General features: G+C 47.5%; 7 protein-coding genes across 7 annotated transcripts; 2 read left to right on the top strand and 5 right to left on the bottom strand.

Moving 5' to 3' along the window:
- Positions 1 to 308: 308 nt before the first annotated feature.
- JR316_0011743 (putative protein lysine methyltransferase SET6) lies at positions 309 to 1616 on the bottom strand (the record flags this gene model as incomplete). The annotated part of the gene is made up of 1 exon (XM_047897388.1): positions 309 to 1616. One exon carries the CDS (start codon positions 1614 to 1616, stop codon positions 309 to 311), a length of 1308 nt encoding a protein of 435 aa, XP_047743797.1.
- Positions 1617 to 2753: 1137 nt separating this feature from the next.
- JR316_0011742 (uncharacterized protein) lies at positions 2754 to 4685 on the bottom strand (the record flags this gene model as incomplete). Its single annotated transcript, XM_047897387.1, has 4 exons — positions 2754 to 4116; positions 4163 to 4228; positions 4285 to 4499; positions 4551 to 4685. 4 exons carry the CDS (start codon positions 4683 to 4685, stop codon positions 2754 to 2756), a joined length of 1779 nt encoding a protein of 592 aa, XP_047743796.1.
- Positions 4686 to 6568: 1883 nt separating this feature from the next.
- Positions 6569 to 7644, bottom strand: JR316_0011741 (Triosephosphate isomerase; the record flags this gene model as incomplete). The annotated part of the gene is made up of 6 exons (XM_047897386.1): positions 6569 to 6654; positions 6712 to 6899; positions 6985 to 7183; positions 7247 to 7290; positions 7355 to 7478; positions 7533 to 7644. The coding sequence occupies 6 exons, from the start codon at positions 7642 to 7644 to the stop codon at positions 6569 to 6571; spliced, it is 753 nt and encodes a 250-aa protein (XP_047743795.1).
- A 996-nt stretch (positions 7645 to 8640) lies between these two features.
- JR316_0011740 (uncharacterized protein) lies at positions 8641 to 9531 on the bottom strand (the record flags this gene model as incomplete). Its single annotated transcript, XM_047897385.1, has 2 exons — positions 8641 to 8727; positions 8779 to 9531. 2 exons carry the CDS (start codon positions 9529 to 9531, stop codon positions 8641 to 8643), a joined length of 840 nt encoding a protein of 279 aa, XP_047743794.1.
- A 624-nt stretch (positions 9532 to 10155) lies between these two features.
- On the top strand, positions 10156 to 11063 carry JR316_0011739 (uncharacterized protein; the record flags this gene model as incomplete). The annotated part of the gene is made up of 4 exons (XM_047897384.1): positions 10156 to 10230; positions 10292 to 10391; positions 10449 to 10528; positions 10563 to 11063. The coding sequence occupies 4 exons, from the start codon at positions 10156 to 10158 to the stop codon at positions 11061 to 11063; spliced, it is 756 nt and encodes a 251-aa protein (XP_047743793.1).
- Positions 11064 to 11650: 587 nt separating this feature from the next.
- On the top strand, positions 11651 to 12616 carry JR316_0011738 (Hydroxylase/desaturase CTB9; the record flags this gene model as incomplete). Its single annotated transcript, XM_047897383.1, has 3 exons — positions 11651 to 11999; positions 12059 to 12422; positions 12487 to 12616. The coding sequence occupies 3 exons, from the start codon at positions 11651 to 11653 to the stop codon at positions 12614 to 12616; spliced, it is 843 nt and encodes a 280-aa protein (XP_047743792.1).
- Positions 12617 to 12853: 237 nt separating this feature from the next.
- Positions 12854 to 14960, bottom strand: JR316_0011737 (UDP-glucosyltransferase 45; the record flags this gene model as incomplete). Its single annotated transcript, XM_047897382.1, has 11 exons — positions 12854 to 13184; positions 13239 to 13309; positions 13364 to 13483; positions 13535 to 13621; positions 13674 to 13914; positions 13973 to 14019; positions 14074 to 14154; positions 14210 to 14410; positions 14463 to 14634; positions 14693 to 14855; positions 14924 to 14960. The coding sequence occupies 11 exons, from the start codon at positions 14958 to 14960 to the stop codon at positions 12854 to 12856; spliced, it is 1551 nt and encodes a 516-aa protein (XP_047743791.1).
- Between the last annotated feature and the right edge of the window lie 219 nt (positions 14961 to 15179).

Below are 15179 nucleotides of genomic sequence, written 5' to 3'. Positions count from 1 at the left end.
GGACAACATTCCGTCGCTAAAGATTGTGGCGAGTTCATTTCATGCTCACTCCAGTGAGAAACCTCGGATTAAAGGTATCCGCAGCCATATACACGTCAAAACGCACACGATCAGTGAAATTACGATAAGTCCAGCACTAACGGTGTGCAAAGATGTTGAATGCGCATACCTGGTTCATGGAAGTACATGATGATCGAGCTGGCAAGTTCGAAGGGTTCCATCAACCCAAAGAAGCTTTTAAATTCCACCCAACATAACCACTGAAAACTTTGAGGAACAGAGAGCGCGGTATCAAATTTACCTACCAATCAACCGGCAATCGCAAGTGCTTCCAGTTCCTGAACACATCTTGCACAACGGCAATCGAAGAACCAATCTGCACCCAACATTCGAGCTCTCTCGAGGACGGAAGGGTTCGTCTCATCGACGTAACTGATGCACAGCTCCTCTCCGGCACGAATGTCCCTGAGTGAATAGAACTGGATAGCTCGTCCATTTCTGAACTTCTTCAGATTAGGTGCACAATCTGTTGAAAAAAGACGATTAACGATACGTGACACACCAAAATCTAAAAATGATTCACCATGATTGAAATATGACCCAAAAACATAGGCACCCCAACCTAGCATTTCGCTCCCCTCGTCCTCTGTAGTCATGTCCCAGATGCCGAATACATTTCCATGATCGCGCGCCATTATTGCACGCGCCTCTGCGGACGTCGATAAACAGTCTCGAAGTTTATCTGTAATCGAAGCGAAAGGTAGTAAGGGCGGTGTGGAGTTAGCTCCTCCCCGAGGTGTCGAGGAACCGCTAGTAGATTTGCGCTGTGATGAAAGAGATGTCGCTAAATGCCTCAGAAATCGGTATATGCGTATCCGTGAGGTCAGAATGTAGGGTTTTGAGATGACGAGTGACAGCTCGTTATCTTGCAGTTCCAGCATATCCACCCACCGACCAGCACCTAAACAGTAGCCATCACGCCCTGAGGATACGCGGTCCAATGCAGGGAATGCAGGGTTAACGTCCTCCGCAACCTTTCTGACGATCCCGTCAAGAACGAACCGCGCCGTGTCCATCTCGAATTCGGTCAACACCTCCACCCAGCCAAGTTTGCTCTCCTCCAATGACACATCCTCCGCGAGCATCCACGCCTTATCGACAAACTCCTGCGTCACATCCGCCGCCGAGATATCCTCCAGAAACGCTAGGCGGGCAGCAGGTGCGATCTTGGTGCTGGTTTTCGGTTTACTGGGCTTCGCCATCTGGTTGACGAGCCGCTCAAATGCGGCGTTGATTTGGGTCCACCACCCGATGCCCTGGCCCTCGAAAAGCTCGTACTCGCGCAGACACGCATCGCGACATTTTTCTGAGCAGAACCACACCCCGCCCGCACCTTTACTGTCCTCGCCAAGCTTGATGCTCCATTTGCTCTTCCCGCTCTCGAACGCATACGCAAAACACATCGCGCACACCTCCCGCCTAAACTTCCAGAAGATCACACTCGCATAGGGGCCCGAGCACGACAACACCGACGTCCCCTTTGGTATGTCCTGCCGCGCAAAAGCACTTCGTCCGCCGTACGATGTGGGTAGGATGTCATATAACGAAGCCGCCATTCCGCCCTTCTAGATATCTAGTTGTTATGTCTATTCGATGGTTCTATATCCTTGTAGATGTGTGGGTAGTTCGTAAAAGATCTTCAACGTCGCTGCGATGCTCTATGTTTTTGTAGTGTGGGTATTTATTCCGTGCGCAATCGATTATGTATGTGCTGGCAGTGGCAGCGTGGTTTTAATTGGGATTAGACCGTTTTTGACATGCGCACGTTCCTGGAGGCCTTGCCCGATGTTCCGGTTAACGTCGAGCTCATGGTTGTTGAAAAAAAGATAGCGTGGTGCCGCAGAAAAAAATTCGGTCCATTGAAGTTCCGGGCCGACGGCGCCAATTATGGCCATCTACTACTTCCGAGGCCGATAAGATGGCGAACTGCAAGGATGATTTGGGCGAGACGGATGGATAGAAAAGATGTAACACAACGTTGGCAGCAGGCGGAAAAAATTGACAGTAGGTGGAAATGAATGAAATAGTGCGAGAAATAAAAGGTGATAAAATCACAAGCAGTCCCAACGAAATTAAAACAATTCAAAGAAGATCAAGTTCAGTATAATGTGCCACAGATACAAAAGGAAACGCGCAGTAAATGTAAGGAATAGGATGTACTGATGCTTATACAAAAAGGAGCGTGGAAGTAAATGAACTTGAGAGCATATCAAAAGCAAAAAAAAAGACAACGACAACAACGAAAGTGCAACGCGATAGTACAGAGAGGAAAAAAGGAAATTTAAAGGAGTGTTGTGTGTACATGTGCTACAAAAGAGTGGATATAGGGTTATACAGTGGATATGTGGATAATCTAACAGAAGGTCCGCGTCAGCATGCATGTAATGTGTACAGAGATAGTTCCCGAGACTCTAGGAAACCAAAAATGTTAAGCCAAAGAAATTAAAAGAGGAAAGAGCGTGAGGGATCGTGATAGCTGCCGTAAGCGGTATAGATTGTTGAAGAGGTGGCGTGATGAAGTCGCTGAGAAATATACGTGAAATAAAGTTACCGAGCGTGTCCATGAGAGAACTTAAGCAAGCGCCTGCGCAATTCCGGAATTCCATCGACATAGTAGGTTTGTTGTTGAAGGCGTAGATGTGTTATAGGAATATCATAAATCTTGAAGATCGCAAAAAACAAGGACCAGCAACCTATGAAGGAGTCCAAGGCCTCTCAGGAGCATGAGCATCAGGCGACAAAGAGCGAGCAGACGAATCAGAAGCCGGAGCCGACCCCAATGGCGATCCAGGCTGAGCATCACCATCAACAGCCAACAAAGACCCAGGCAGCGCATCCTGCAGACTCTGACTCGCATCCATCCCATCACGCGCAGTACTACCCAACACCCTCCTCGTAACCCTCATATCACCTTCAAGTATCCCCTCATGTATCGAACTCTCGATCTTCTGCCAGTCCAAATCGCCTGCAGGCCCCGTGATGCAATGGATAAGCACCTCCATGAGCACCGTCGCTATTCTCGTTAAGCGCCGGTGGCTCCGCAGCATCACAAAGTCCGGCACAGACGGCAATGCCGACGACGACGACGAAGCAGATGATGAGTGCCGAAGGGACGGTGTACTCCTCGACCGAACCAACGCGTGAGACGTCTGAACATTGCCGGCGCCAGACGCCCTAGCACCCTGCGCCCTCAATAGCGTGTCACTCGACGACCGCGCGCTCCCGGCCTCCGAAGCGGCACCATCGCCACTCTGCGTACGGGCGCTTACAGTCGACGCATCCGAGCCAGTAACATGCGCCCTATCCCCCGTATCCTCCTCTTCCTCCGCACCACTCTGCGGACTAGGAGGCGGCGTCGAAGACATCCTTCTGCCCAACGAAGACACAAACGCCTCATAGGACAGCACATCCGCATCTGCCGAGCAATCGTTTATAGTACTCGGATTCGGCGAGGTAAGGCGCGACGCGAGGTCGAATCGGGTCCTCTCCTCCTCGTGCACGGGCGTCCGCAAGAGCCCGATCAGCGAGGTCGCCATTGAGTCTGCCTCAGTTATCGCGGGCGAGTTGGGTGCAGTGATAAGGGATTCCTGATCGGCTTGTTCATGAGATTCGGGGATTTGGAAGCGGACGGTGCTCGAATTGCTGGATCCGGGATATAAGGCACGAGGACGGTAGACCGGGTCGCGATAGTTTGAGTTATTGATGATGTGTTGGCCTTGATGGTTAGGACCAGCGCCTTCGTCTGTTGGATCAGGGACAGAGGAAAGGATATAGTTTGGGCTGGGTGGGGAACTGTCGGAGTCGGTGGGAGAGGAGGGAACAAGTTTGGGCACAGACGAATCCAGCTCGTCAAAGTCAATAGGAAAGGCGTCGCGATCTGATCTTGGAGCGTGTAGAGAATGGCTGGCGTCTTTCGTTCCAGCTTGATGGGGAACCTCACGGTCATATTCCGGAGTGGCGGGGTTGGAGGCGGGCTGGACTCGTATATCGGGCAAAGGAGAATTGTGCAAAAGCTCTTGACGCTTACGACGTAGCTGGATGACCTCCTCCTTCAGGCTATTCATTTCACGACGGAAGATTAGCACTTCGCTCTCCAATAAACGGTACTGCAAGCAAGCTTGTGTCGGCATCAAGAATCATATACGCTGCGAGAAACTCAGCTACATTTCTAACAATATCGCGTGAGTGTCCGAATAAGCATAATCAGGTGAATCAGCAACTCACGGATCGCGACGCATCATAACTGCAACATTATCCTCAATAAACTTCTGTTTCGCGTCGACATCTTCTAAACTTTTGTGAAGAACAGCGATATGGTTCGTGAGTCTACCAATCGTATTAGTAAGATCCGTCGTCAGCTGGTATTGAGTTTGATGAGCAGAGTCCTTCGTTTCAATGACCACCTTCAACAGATTTGCATTTGTGGACAGCTCACGAAACTAGATTACATATTAGAACATCAATATTCACATAGATCGGCGGGATCGCACCTCTGACGCCGGCACAAGCCCTAGAAACACGTTTGCGGTGTTATAGAGGTGTTTTAAATAATGCAAACTTGTCGTGGCAGTAACCTCGGCTATAGCTTCCTGTATCCAAAAAGCCCTCTCTGCATCGGAATACATGGGCGGTTGTGGTGGGCCATTGATCCCAATGTTGTATAATCTAGAAAAAATACCGGTATCATACGCAGCGCCGCAGATTGGGCAAAGAGGACCAAAGTCAATCAGACAGCTACGAGCGCCCTGATCGTGAGATACATTGTATGGGAAGATAGGAAACTCATAGCATACCCAATACACATACAATGTCCACATGGGATTGAATAACGCGATTTACGGTCTTCTAATCGCTTGTAGGGTTCAAAACATCCGCGACATATGTTCCCGGCGCTTAAATATGCGCTTTCCATGATAAGCGTGGCCGGGGCGATAAATCCGACTGGAAAGGAGGGAGTACAATGAGGAAAGAGAAAGAGATGATTACTAGATGGTGGAAACGAGGTTGCAGATGACTCAAAAGAGATGGCAGGGCATTCCTGGGCGGAAATGCCACTGAAGTTGGTATGCCGGGTGCGGAATTGATTTGTGAGTCACCCATCGTCACCTACACTCTTAAAGGCTATAAATAACGGTCATATGATAATCATTATTCAGAAAACGAGTACGTGTCTGGGTGTAACCGTGCGATGCAGCATGAAGTTTCCGGAACATTCAGGAGAAATAGCATTTCGAGATTGGAAGCTGATGCAGGATGAATCAAGGATTGAGAGGATTCACGGAACCTGGCAGCAAGCATTACAACAATAGGGGTAGCTAGTTAATGTCATACATCACACATACATTAAAAGACTTACCCCATAATCAGTCCACAATGGTGGAAATTAACACAACAATCCTACCACATCTGACTCAATCATTTTTATTTAAAATCATCAAGAAAATGAGGAAGTGACAACTAGTCTGTTTGCTGTATTCAAATCCCCATTGAAATAATAGAGATTCAAGTATAACAGCAAAGAGAAAAGTCCTCGAAAGAAGAGGATCCCCCGACGACACAAGCCAGTAGTGCAGCAGCAAGGTCATCACGTCCAAGGGGTGCAAGCAGAGCCCGAGGAGCTGGGGCGGCAAAAATAAGATAACCAAGAATGGAGCCGGTGGCTCCATAATAGTGGTTAAACTATTAAGAACAGATACTACACTTGATCTAAGCCAAAAGGCCAGAGTGGTAAAGAATTCGAATTATTCGCCTTTCCAATATATACTTTCTGTAAATACGCACGGACCATCTCACGTGGCAGGGAGGATTGATAGTCATGGAACTACCATTTATGGTAATAGAGTTGGCGTGGCGCATTTATTTTGGTGGCCCTTCAACCTGTTCACAACAAACATGATCGATGATCGCTATAAAAACTAGTTATTCTTGCCTAATTAGACGCGTCTGAGGAGATATACATAGGTTTAGCTTACAACACAATATGTTCACTTGACAGGCATTTTGAAAACATTCCATGGCTTCATTCGAGATGGCACTCATAACGAACTGTAAATATGATGTAGGAAAACCAGCTATGTGAAGTCACATTTATAGACGACAGTAGTTTTGCAGAGGTTTACAGTTGTAACTGCATCAGAAATAGAATAACGAAAATACGAGAGGCATCTTGCAGGAGACACCCGATATCGACGCGTTAGGCCGAGTACAGGCTCCAAACTTGCACGTAGAATTTCAGAAAAGCATGCTGTCATTAAATAAGAAAGATGTCAGATCTTCCGGCACTAGTATCCGGGCCCATAACGTTCGCGAGCGCAAGGGTTTCCTCGCGAAGGAAAGGGGTCATTGCAGAAATCGACGCGTCGAGCATCCACGCACATTGTGGGGCAAATATGAACCAACTACATGCGCATATCTCAGCAATAAGCGACTCCCAAACACATGAATAGGTTTAAAATCTTGTGTGTTTGCTCTATAGAAATTACAATGATTTACACAATTGTTTGGATTTTCATTTCCTCGCGTTGATGATATCAGCGAATTCAGGCTTGAGAGAGGCACCTCCAACCAAGAACCCATCAACGTCAGGTTGTTGAGCTACAAATACAAGTTATCAATTAATATCCACATACTCCAGCATGATAGGGGTCTTACCGAGTTCCTTGCAGTTTCCTGCGGTGACGCTTCCACCGTACAGAATCTGCACGCTGTTGGCGACGGCAGGGGAGACGGCGGTGGAGAGGTATGCGCGGATGTCCTTGTGGGTTTCCTGGGCCTGGGCCGAGGTAGCGACCTTGCCGGTACCGATGGCCCACACTGGCTCGTAGGCGATAACGATCTTACTATCATAACACAGCAAGAACACACAACAGGGTTAGCTTCTGCGCGGTGTAGAGGAAACGAAAAGATGGTTGTTTTTTTACTCACCTCCAGTCGACCTCCTTGGCGACATCGACAAACGCCTTCAGCTGCTCCTCGCACACCGCGGCGGTCTGTCCAGACTCGCGCTGCTCGAGGGTCTCGCCGATGCAGAAGATAACTTTCAGGCCAGCGTCGATCGCAGCGCGCGTCTTGGTCGCAACGAGCTCAGAAGTCTCGTGGAAGAGCGTGCGGCGCTCAGAGTGTCCTGCAAACCCCAATTCAACTCAGTCCAAAATGTCGACACTGAAAGAACGCAAAGCACGCGCACCGAGGATGACGTAGGGGATTCCGGCGTCAACGAGCTGCTTGGGGCTGTATAAATAGTCAGCACATCCAAGGATATACATTCAAAACACACGAGGATTCCACAACGCACCTGATCTCGCCAGTAAACGCGCCCGATTCCTTGAAGTAGCAGTTCTGTGCGGCTACTTTCACATCCTTGCGGACGATCTGCTGCACGGGGATAACGTAGAGCGCGGGAGGAGCAATAACGACCTCTGCACGATGTACATCGTTAACTATACCATCGCTTTGAAATTTAAACCACTTACCAGTCGCTGGGTCCAAGTCCGCCTTGTTCAGAGTCTCGATGAGCGACGTCGAAGCTTGCAGGCTCGCGGGGTTAAGCTTGAAGTTGCCTCCGACGAAGAATTGGCGGGCCATTTTGTCAAATACTGTAGGATCTAGTACGAAATAAGTACGTGGACAGTTGCACGCCTTCAAATACTTGAAAACTCACTTAAACGTTGTCGAGGTGAATGGAAAAGAGGAGAACCGAGCGAGAACAAGGTCAATATATCGGAGTTGGTCGGATGAGGGGATCAGATTAGATAAAAGCGGTAATTACCCGTGGGAATGCCCAGACCGTAGTAGTTTGTCCAACTCGGCTTAGACGCGTCAAACATGGATCCTTTTCGTGAGGCAAGCATGAGTTACCTGGGATTTATTTCATTTTCATCAATAACGACTTTTCTAGGAGTTGATATGCTAGTCTACGTATTCAAAGCCCAAGTCGGCAAAGCCTGAGTGTCTGTGTTGGTTTAAGAGGACGGTGATAGAGGTATGCAATTAGAAGCAATAGTAACCTGTAAGGTGGACGGTTTCTGTGCACGGCAGGTAAAGAAAATGGAATACAGTAGCGTATACTGGATGTACTAGCTATTCAAAAAGGAGACCCATTGTCCTAGCTAATCTCGAGTTGGTCTCAACTAAAGCCTCCTTAAGATGACGGAGCTGGAGGTGTGTAATTGTGAATAATAATAATATGGTTGCAAATAACACAAGCAATCCTAGTCCCTGTGGTCATATTGTTGTATGAGGGATACTCCCCGTCAGCCTGCCGCTCGCACCAGACGCCATTTCCTGGAGATAGTCGATAAGACTTCAGAAAGAGAGCGTTGTTACATTTACCGTTTCTGCTGCAGCACGCTTCTTCAACGTACATATGCTTGGGATTATTTGTGCATCTGGTGTACTTCGAGATGATTTGGGAACACATGGATTCTGAATTTCAAATAGGAGTTGCTCATGGGAACGCAAAACCAACTTACAATGTTCAGAGGAGAGTGCAGTGGTTGATTGAACTTTGCAACAAGACTCTTTCATCGATAATCAAGGCATCATTGACGTGGGAGAAATGACAATACACGACTACACAACCTACGACTGCTCAGAGGTCCATACGATCTTGGCAACCTCAGCGCTTGACTTATCCGGCGAGTCTGACTTTATGTGATCCAGCGTTAACTAAGATATACAGCTTAGAATCAACGGTGTGATTAGCAATGACTGAAATACCTTCAAAAGTGCCGCTGCCCTAGGGCGAGCTTGACTTTGCTGATCCTCAAGCGCCTTCAGAACTTCTCTCCAGAAAGCTTCTCCTTCTTTCTTCGCAGTCTCCTGTTCCTTTGGCGGTCTGGCCTTCAGATATCGGCCTGCAAAACCTGGAGTATCATGGCTATCGCCTCCTCCATGAAAATGCAACTTCAATCGCTGACCAGCAGCTAAAAGCTGCGCGCACGAGGCAATGCGCATACTATCCGAGTTACTCTTCTCGCCTCCGAGTCCAAGCCCATCTAAAAATGCATTGTGGGCAAAGGCCGAGTAGCCATAGCCAAGCGAAAATAGGCGCGCGTCGCCGAGAGACGCCGAAATCCAGCTATTGTCGTATTCCCCACCATAGATCGGATGATCCTTGTCCGCTTCCTCTGGTGGATCCACGTCCCACGCTTCGTCTAATAGGAAGGCCTCTGTCCAGAAATATGTCGCCTCACGGATGCGCTCTGTGCACCCTAGTCTCTTGGCAATCTTAAACACGGCGTGCCAGACGTCGTCGAACGCAGAGGGTTTGAATGTCCAGTCGGCTCCCTGGACAAATCCCTCCAATACATTTTTCGCATTCTTTTTGTCGGATCCAGTCACCCCAAGAACTGTCTTGCCATCCAATAGGTCTTGAAGACGCTGTTCGACATTTTCTGGCGAGTAAGGTTCGGCAACGAGGGCGGATGCCCATGATGTCTTCCAGTCACTTTCGTTCTGGCTTGCTGACATTGGTGCACTTGAATGGCTTTCGAAATGACTGGTTGGTGATTATATGGTAGCGATAAACGCTATGGCAGTGCGTTGTGATATACCCTTCGGCGCTTCGGATTTCCCCGACATGCGTACGTCCTTGACCGTTCACATGACGCCTGCGAATTGACAGATCAATCCGCCTTGGCAAGCTTTGAAACTCTTTCTGGGACGCCACTGCTTGCTGTTGTTCTGAGATGCACAAATGGGCCACACCTTGAAACGCCATGCAAACACAGAAAACTATGCTTTGAGGAGCTACGACTCGGCCATCGTTTGGAACTGGAGCCCTCGCAGATTTCGATTCTTCGAGGGGTTGACTTGTGCGCGACTTCAATGCTTCACCTGGGCCAGGGAAAAATCCAAAGCCTCAACTTCAGGGCGCCAGTTCCGAATTTCACGCACACGGGTCGATCTTATTAGCGAGAGGCACTGTCATCTGTCAATGCCAATGTTTTCTGGGGTTATAAAGAGGATGAAGTGTCTGATTGCCTCTCAACCTTTCCCTCAGGTCACTATCTCAGCCGCTGGCTCGTTTGAGACTGCTCTCGCTGGTCGAGATTATACCATAATCAAACATATTCGCACCTAATTACATTTATCATGCGTTATCACCTTGGTCTTTTGCTTTCATTGTGGACATTTTTGGCGTACTTGGTTCATGCAGCTCCGATTTTGGTGAGTTATTGATGAAGTATTCAGCTGGTGGATTCATTTAAATCTTTTCTTTAACTCTAAGAAATTCGGAAACTCTTGTACGACCAATGAGGATGTTTCTGAGATATGCCGTAGAGTGAATCTGATACCGGTGGGACATGGCGTCAGGCACCCTCAAGATGGTGAGTTTTGTGTAAATCAGCCCAATTAGTAGAGTGGCAAGACGTTTGCGCACACAGATCCCGCGCATCCTCATCATGCACATGGCGGATTTACTCCTTTGCCCCCTGGTACCTACGTTGAAACCCATAACCACGTCGTATGTGCCATATTTCTCGCTGCTGTTAAAGCAGTACGTTGATGAGCAAGCCATCCAGTACTCGCACACAGAGGTTAACGCCGCAGCGCATCGTCTCGTCCACGACGCGATTCCCAATGCTCCTACATACACCTCCAATAGGATGCGGAAAGGCATAAGAACTTACCCAAAAGCATCTTCTGGGTTCCGCCCGACGGAGCATGCGCACGACCCAGCTCATGGGCATGACTTAGCGTATCACTACCCATTCCACGGGAGACCCGGCACACCGCACCAGAATCCCCAAGGACAGAACTCCATGAAAGTCGGGAGTGACCGTATCATGGCCTGGAGGAATCACGGAGACTCTCATTTCAACATTGGCGTGTCTTATCACGATCCCAAGAGGCCAATCCCAAACAATGCAAATGCCAGGAACCATCCTTTTTCCCATGCTCCTGTTAAAAAAGGGAATGCAACAAAAGTGAAGGCACTTAAGGCTAAGAAAGCAGTCCAAAGGGCGTGGAGGAAGCTCAAGGGTAATGGCGGTCATTAATTCATTTAGTCACTGCACTGCCTCCGTGCGGCGGCTTTGACGCTCTAACCTTGTTGATTTATTTAACTTCCTGTGTTGGTAATATGATAACAGTGACAGTTTAAGCGCCCGTTGCAGAGTAGTAATATCTGCCCAAAATTACATTTCCCCGCCTTTTACGCGGCGGGGGAAAGGAAATATTGCTCTATCTTTACTTGGTATGTCATATGGTAACATGTTTTCTGACGTTTCTTGGTTTGTTATAGACTCAATGGTACATATTTCCATAATATACTCTGAGCGATTAAGACTATCCAGAGAGAAAGCATGTACTTATTCCAACTCTCTTTCGGCATTTTCGTTTGGTCCCAAATCATTATTAATCCTCCTCTTTTCCGGTGAACCGCATATAATATCGCTGACGTATTGGGATATGATGATTAAGCCCTTCGGGCAGAATACCTTCTACTCTAACAAATGGTCATGTACCAAGCACGCAAGAACTGTCTGCAATGAACTCATCGGGCTGGATTACAATGTTTGTAACTACAAATAGGAAATCTTGTAGTTTAAAACAACAGACTTGGGTGTTATGAATACATCTCGCCATGCCCGGTTTAACGTCGCCTGTATCTGTGACTACCACTCTTCATTATTTCACACCTCCAGCTGGAGGAGAAAGGGCGTACCAAAAGGCACTCGTGGACCCTGTTACAGGCGAGCGTACTGCTGAGAAGAATTTTGACACCGAGGAACGGCCAAACATTGTGATTGAAAATCTGCGTGGGAGGGAAGATTCTGTATCTCTTGATAAAACGGGTTTCCAATACTTTATCCACCCGCCGAAACACACTTCGTTCACGAATGACGACGAAATCAAGGCGGAATACTATCCCGAAAGTATTGAGCTCATAAAGAAATTAACCGGAGCCACTCGGGTAGTCATTTTCGATCACAGTAAATACTCGTTTCTTTCACTAGTTTGTTGACCTTCTAATCACACGAATTGTGAAAAGCCCTACGTCGTCGAATCCCTGGTCAAAAATCTCCATTTAATGCCCCGGTTGCCCAAGTGCATGTCGATCAATCCTCGAAGGCATCTATCGCCCGTGTTCATAGGCACCTCCCACCTTCGGATGTCCCTCAGCTCTTGGAAAAACGTTTCCAAATAATTAACTTGTGGAGGCCAATTAAGCACGCTGCCCTCGACTGGCCTCTGGCACTTTGCGACCACACCAGCGTTGATCCTGCAGACATAGTCCCTGTAGCACTTATTTACCCAGATCGAGAGGGGGAAACGCTAGGTGTTAAGTATAATCCAAACCACAAATGGAAGTACCTTCGTGGTATGACTCCAGAGGAAGGTGTGCTGATCAAGTGGTGCGTCGTTTTTTATCTACTAGGATAATTTGCTTTCTTTCATTGCTTACAGTCCCGGTGACAGCTTTGATTCTATCCAAGATGGCAGCGTGGCCGTATTTACTCCCCACACTGGATTTGAAGATCCTTCTACACCTGAGGGTGCTCCTTTCAGGGAGTCAATCGAAATCAGAACTCTTGTGTTCTATGATTAATTCAAATGGCGTTATGTCTTCATCTGTATTGACGATTAGTTAGCATCTCAATCTTCTATCTTGTATTACGAAGCTCTCATTATAGTTTGTATTTCTCAACAATTGATGTTCTGGGTCACCAATTGAGGTAGCATGATTACATGCAGATCGTCGGGAACTCTGGGCTATACATTGACAAAGTTCGTATTCCAATTAGTCTCTAATGATGGTACAAGTGCGACCTGTATAAGATGTCGTCTAGGAAAGATGAATGCCATACTGCTCTAAACAGGCGTTAAAGTCCTTTCTGCTGATACCATCGGCTTGCCAGGTTTTGTCAAACTTGGCCTTGATAGCCTGGGCATTCTTTCGTAACTCAGCCCCCTTCTCTCCACGGCACGCATCTAGGACATCCCTAATTTCGATTCCAACGGCTTCGCGAGTGCCCTTTGCTTGCCTACCATTTCGCAAGAGAGGTTTTAGCCCCCTTTCTCCAGTCCTGACTTCCAGTAATTCGAAAGCAACTTTCAGATTTTCAGACAAATGTGCAGCGGCAGCAGGTTGGTCGGCTTCGAAAGGCCAACAAATCCTGCGATTTGTGGTGAGCGCCAGATTTGATACGCTCTCTGAGGAGTAGACTTACATTGGAACACCAGTCCCCAGTGCTTCCAGAACACCGTTCTGACCGGAGTGGGTGATAAACCACCCAGTTGCCTGTGTAAATTTGTTAGCCTGGCATACGTCAGCAGTAATGAGGCGTGCACGCACAGGATGATTTAAAACGTAAAGCTGCGGCAACCATCTCGCAATTAGCCCATATCCTGAACTCTGGACCCTTTCCAGTAGATCATCCGAAATTTTCGCAAAAGGCGAAGCATAAGAAACAATCTAGAAAAACACCTCAGCGCAAATTGCGCAGACAGGAAAAACTCGACTTACAAAAGGGAATTTCTTCTCAATCAAAGCTTCTATAACTTCTTCCAGATAGCCTTGCTCATGGGGCCAAAATAATGACCCAAAAGAGAGCTGAGCGATGTTAACAATTGATGGGGCATACCGTACTATGTATAGAACTCACCAGAACTGTAGACAGCCGCCCATGCTCTGCAAGAGCCTTGTCAAGGAACGTTTCAACAAGGCCGGTATTTTGAGCATCATTTGATGGGATGACAAACGTCGTTGGTTTTGATGGAATAAGGGGGCCGACTACGTATACCTTTTTATTCCATTCAGTAAACCATGACTTGAATGCCTCCAGCGTCTCCGGTTCGAAGTCTTGTGCAGATCCAGAAATAATAACATCACTATCCCTTAGCCCACTGCAGAAAGTTTGGTACATTGATATAACCCACAATTCAACGAGTCGGAAACACTCACCGATACGCTTGTATCATAATTTGGGATACGGGCAGATCGAATGGGAGCTTAAATTGTCGGTAAGCCGATGATGTGTATAGAACAACAGTTCACGGTCATACCAGCTGTGGGAAATACTCCCAATCATACATGTCAGGAATTCCAGCTATTTTGATTATCGTACCATCGGTGTGGCTATAGACCTGAATTCGGCTTTGTAAGTTGTAACCCACAACATATATGTCCAGGGGTACCCACCGAGTCCCCAACCTCCAAAGGTGTGATACCTCTGCGAGCAGCCTCAGCTTCAATCTTAGCGTTAAGATCACCACGACCACCATAATGCTCTGGACCCAATGTACGAAGAATAGTCGCGGCATGAGCACACACAAAAACTGCAATAGGAATTTTAGTTCCCGTGGCCTCCCGTGTCGCCAACAATTGAGGATGGGCGAAAAACTGCCGAAGGTGATTAAGGGATGATCACCGAACAACAGCAGGCAATACTTACATCTAGAATGACCATATCCGGAGGTAGGATAGAGTCAAACACATCCCCGGTTATCGAGCACGTAATAGATTGGCTGTTCAAAAGTTGTTGATAGACCGTCGGATAGCATGCTACCATCAATTGGACGAGCTCTAATGGATGTTCAGACTCCAGTTTGAAGGGAGAAAAGGCCCTGTAAAAAATTCATCTGAGCTAATGAAGAGTCAAGCATCAGATGCAAATATCCACACCTAAGCCGTTTCCAGTTGTTTTCTGATGATTCACCACCAAATTCAGCTGTGATCTCCGCTACTGCTTTTTTTAGATGATTTGGGGGGAGCAGAAGAGTCACAGTCAAGTTCTTGTTCTCCTTTACAAGACGCGCTGCTAGAATACATAACGCTCTCAGGTGACCTATATCCAATGATTAGAATCCATCGACGGTCAGAAGCATCAATTATTATAGAGGTGTCGATGCTCACCCCATGCCGGAAAAGCTGAGAAGAAAATGTGGGTCATTTTGTTGACGTCATAAAAAAGCAGAAATACTTGGGTGGTTAGACGTCCATAAAGCAGAGCTTTCTCTCTTTATACTCTACTCATGACGGCAGAAGTAAGTGGGCCGTTATCAATATTCAATAAGCATGATTTGTCTAAGAAGACATGAGCGCGTAATGAAGATTGAGATATCATTGGTCATCCCAGAGTCGTATTGACAGAAGTTTTAACTTCACAAGC

This window comes from Psilocybe cubensis, chromosome 11 (genome assembly GCF_017499595.1).
Source record: "Psilocybe cubensis strain MGC-MH-2018 chromosome 11, whole genome shotgun sequence".
Taxonomy (NCBI): domain Eukaryota; kingdom Fungi; phylum Basidiomycota; class Agaricomycetes; order Agaricales; family Agrocybaceae; genus Psilocybe; species Psilocybe cubensis.
The sequence above is the reverse complement of the archived record's forward strand: the minus strand, read 5'-3'. Positions and strand labels throughout refer to the sequence as shown.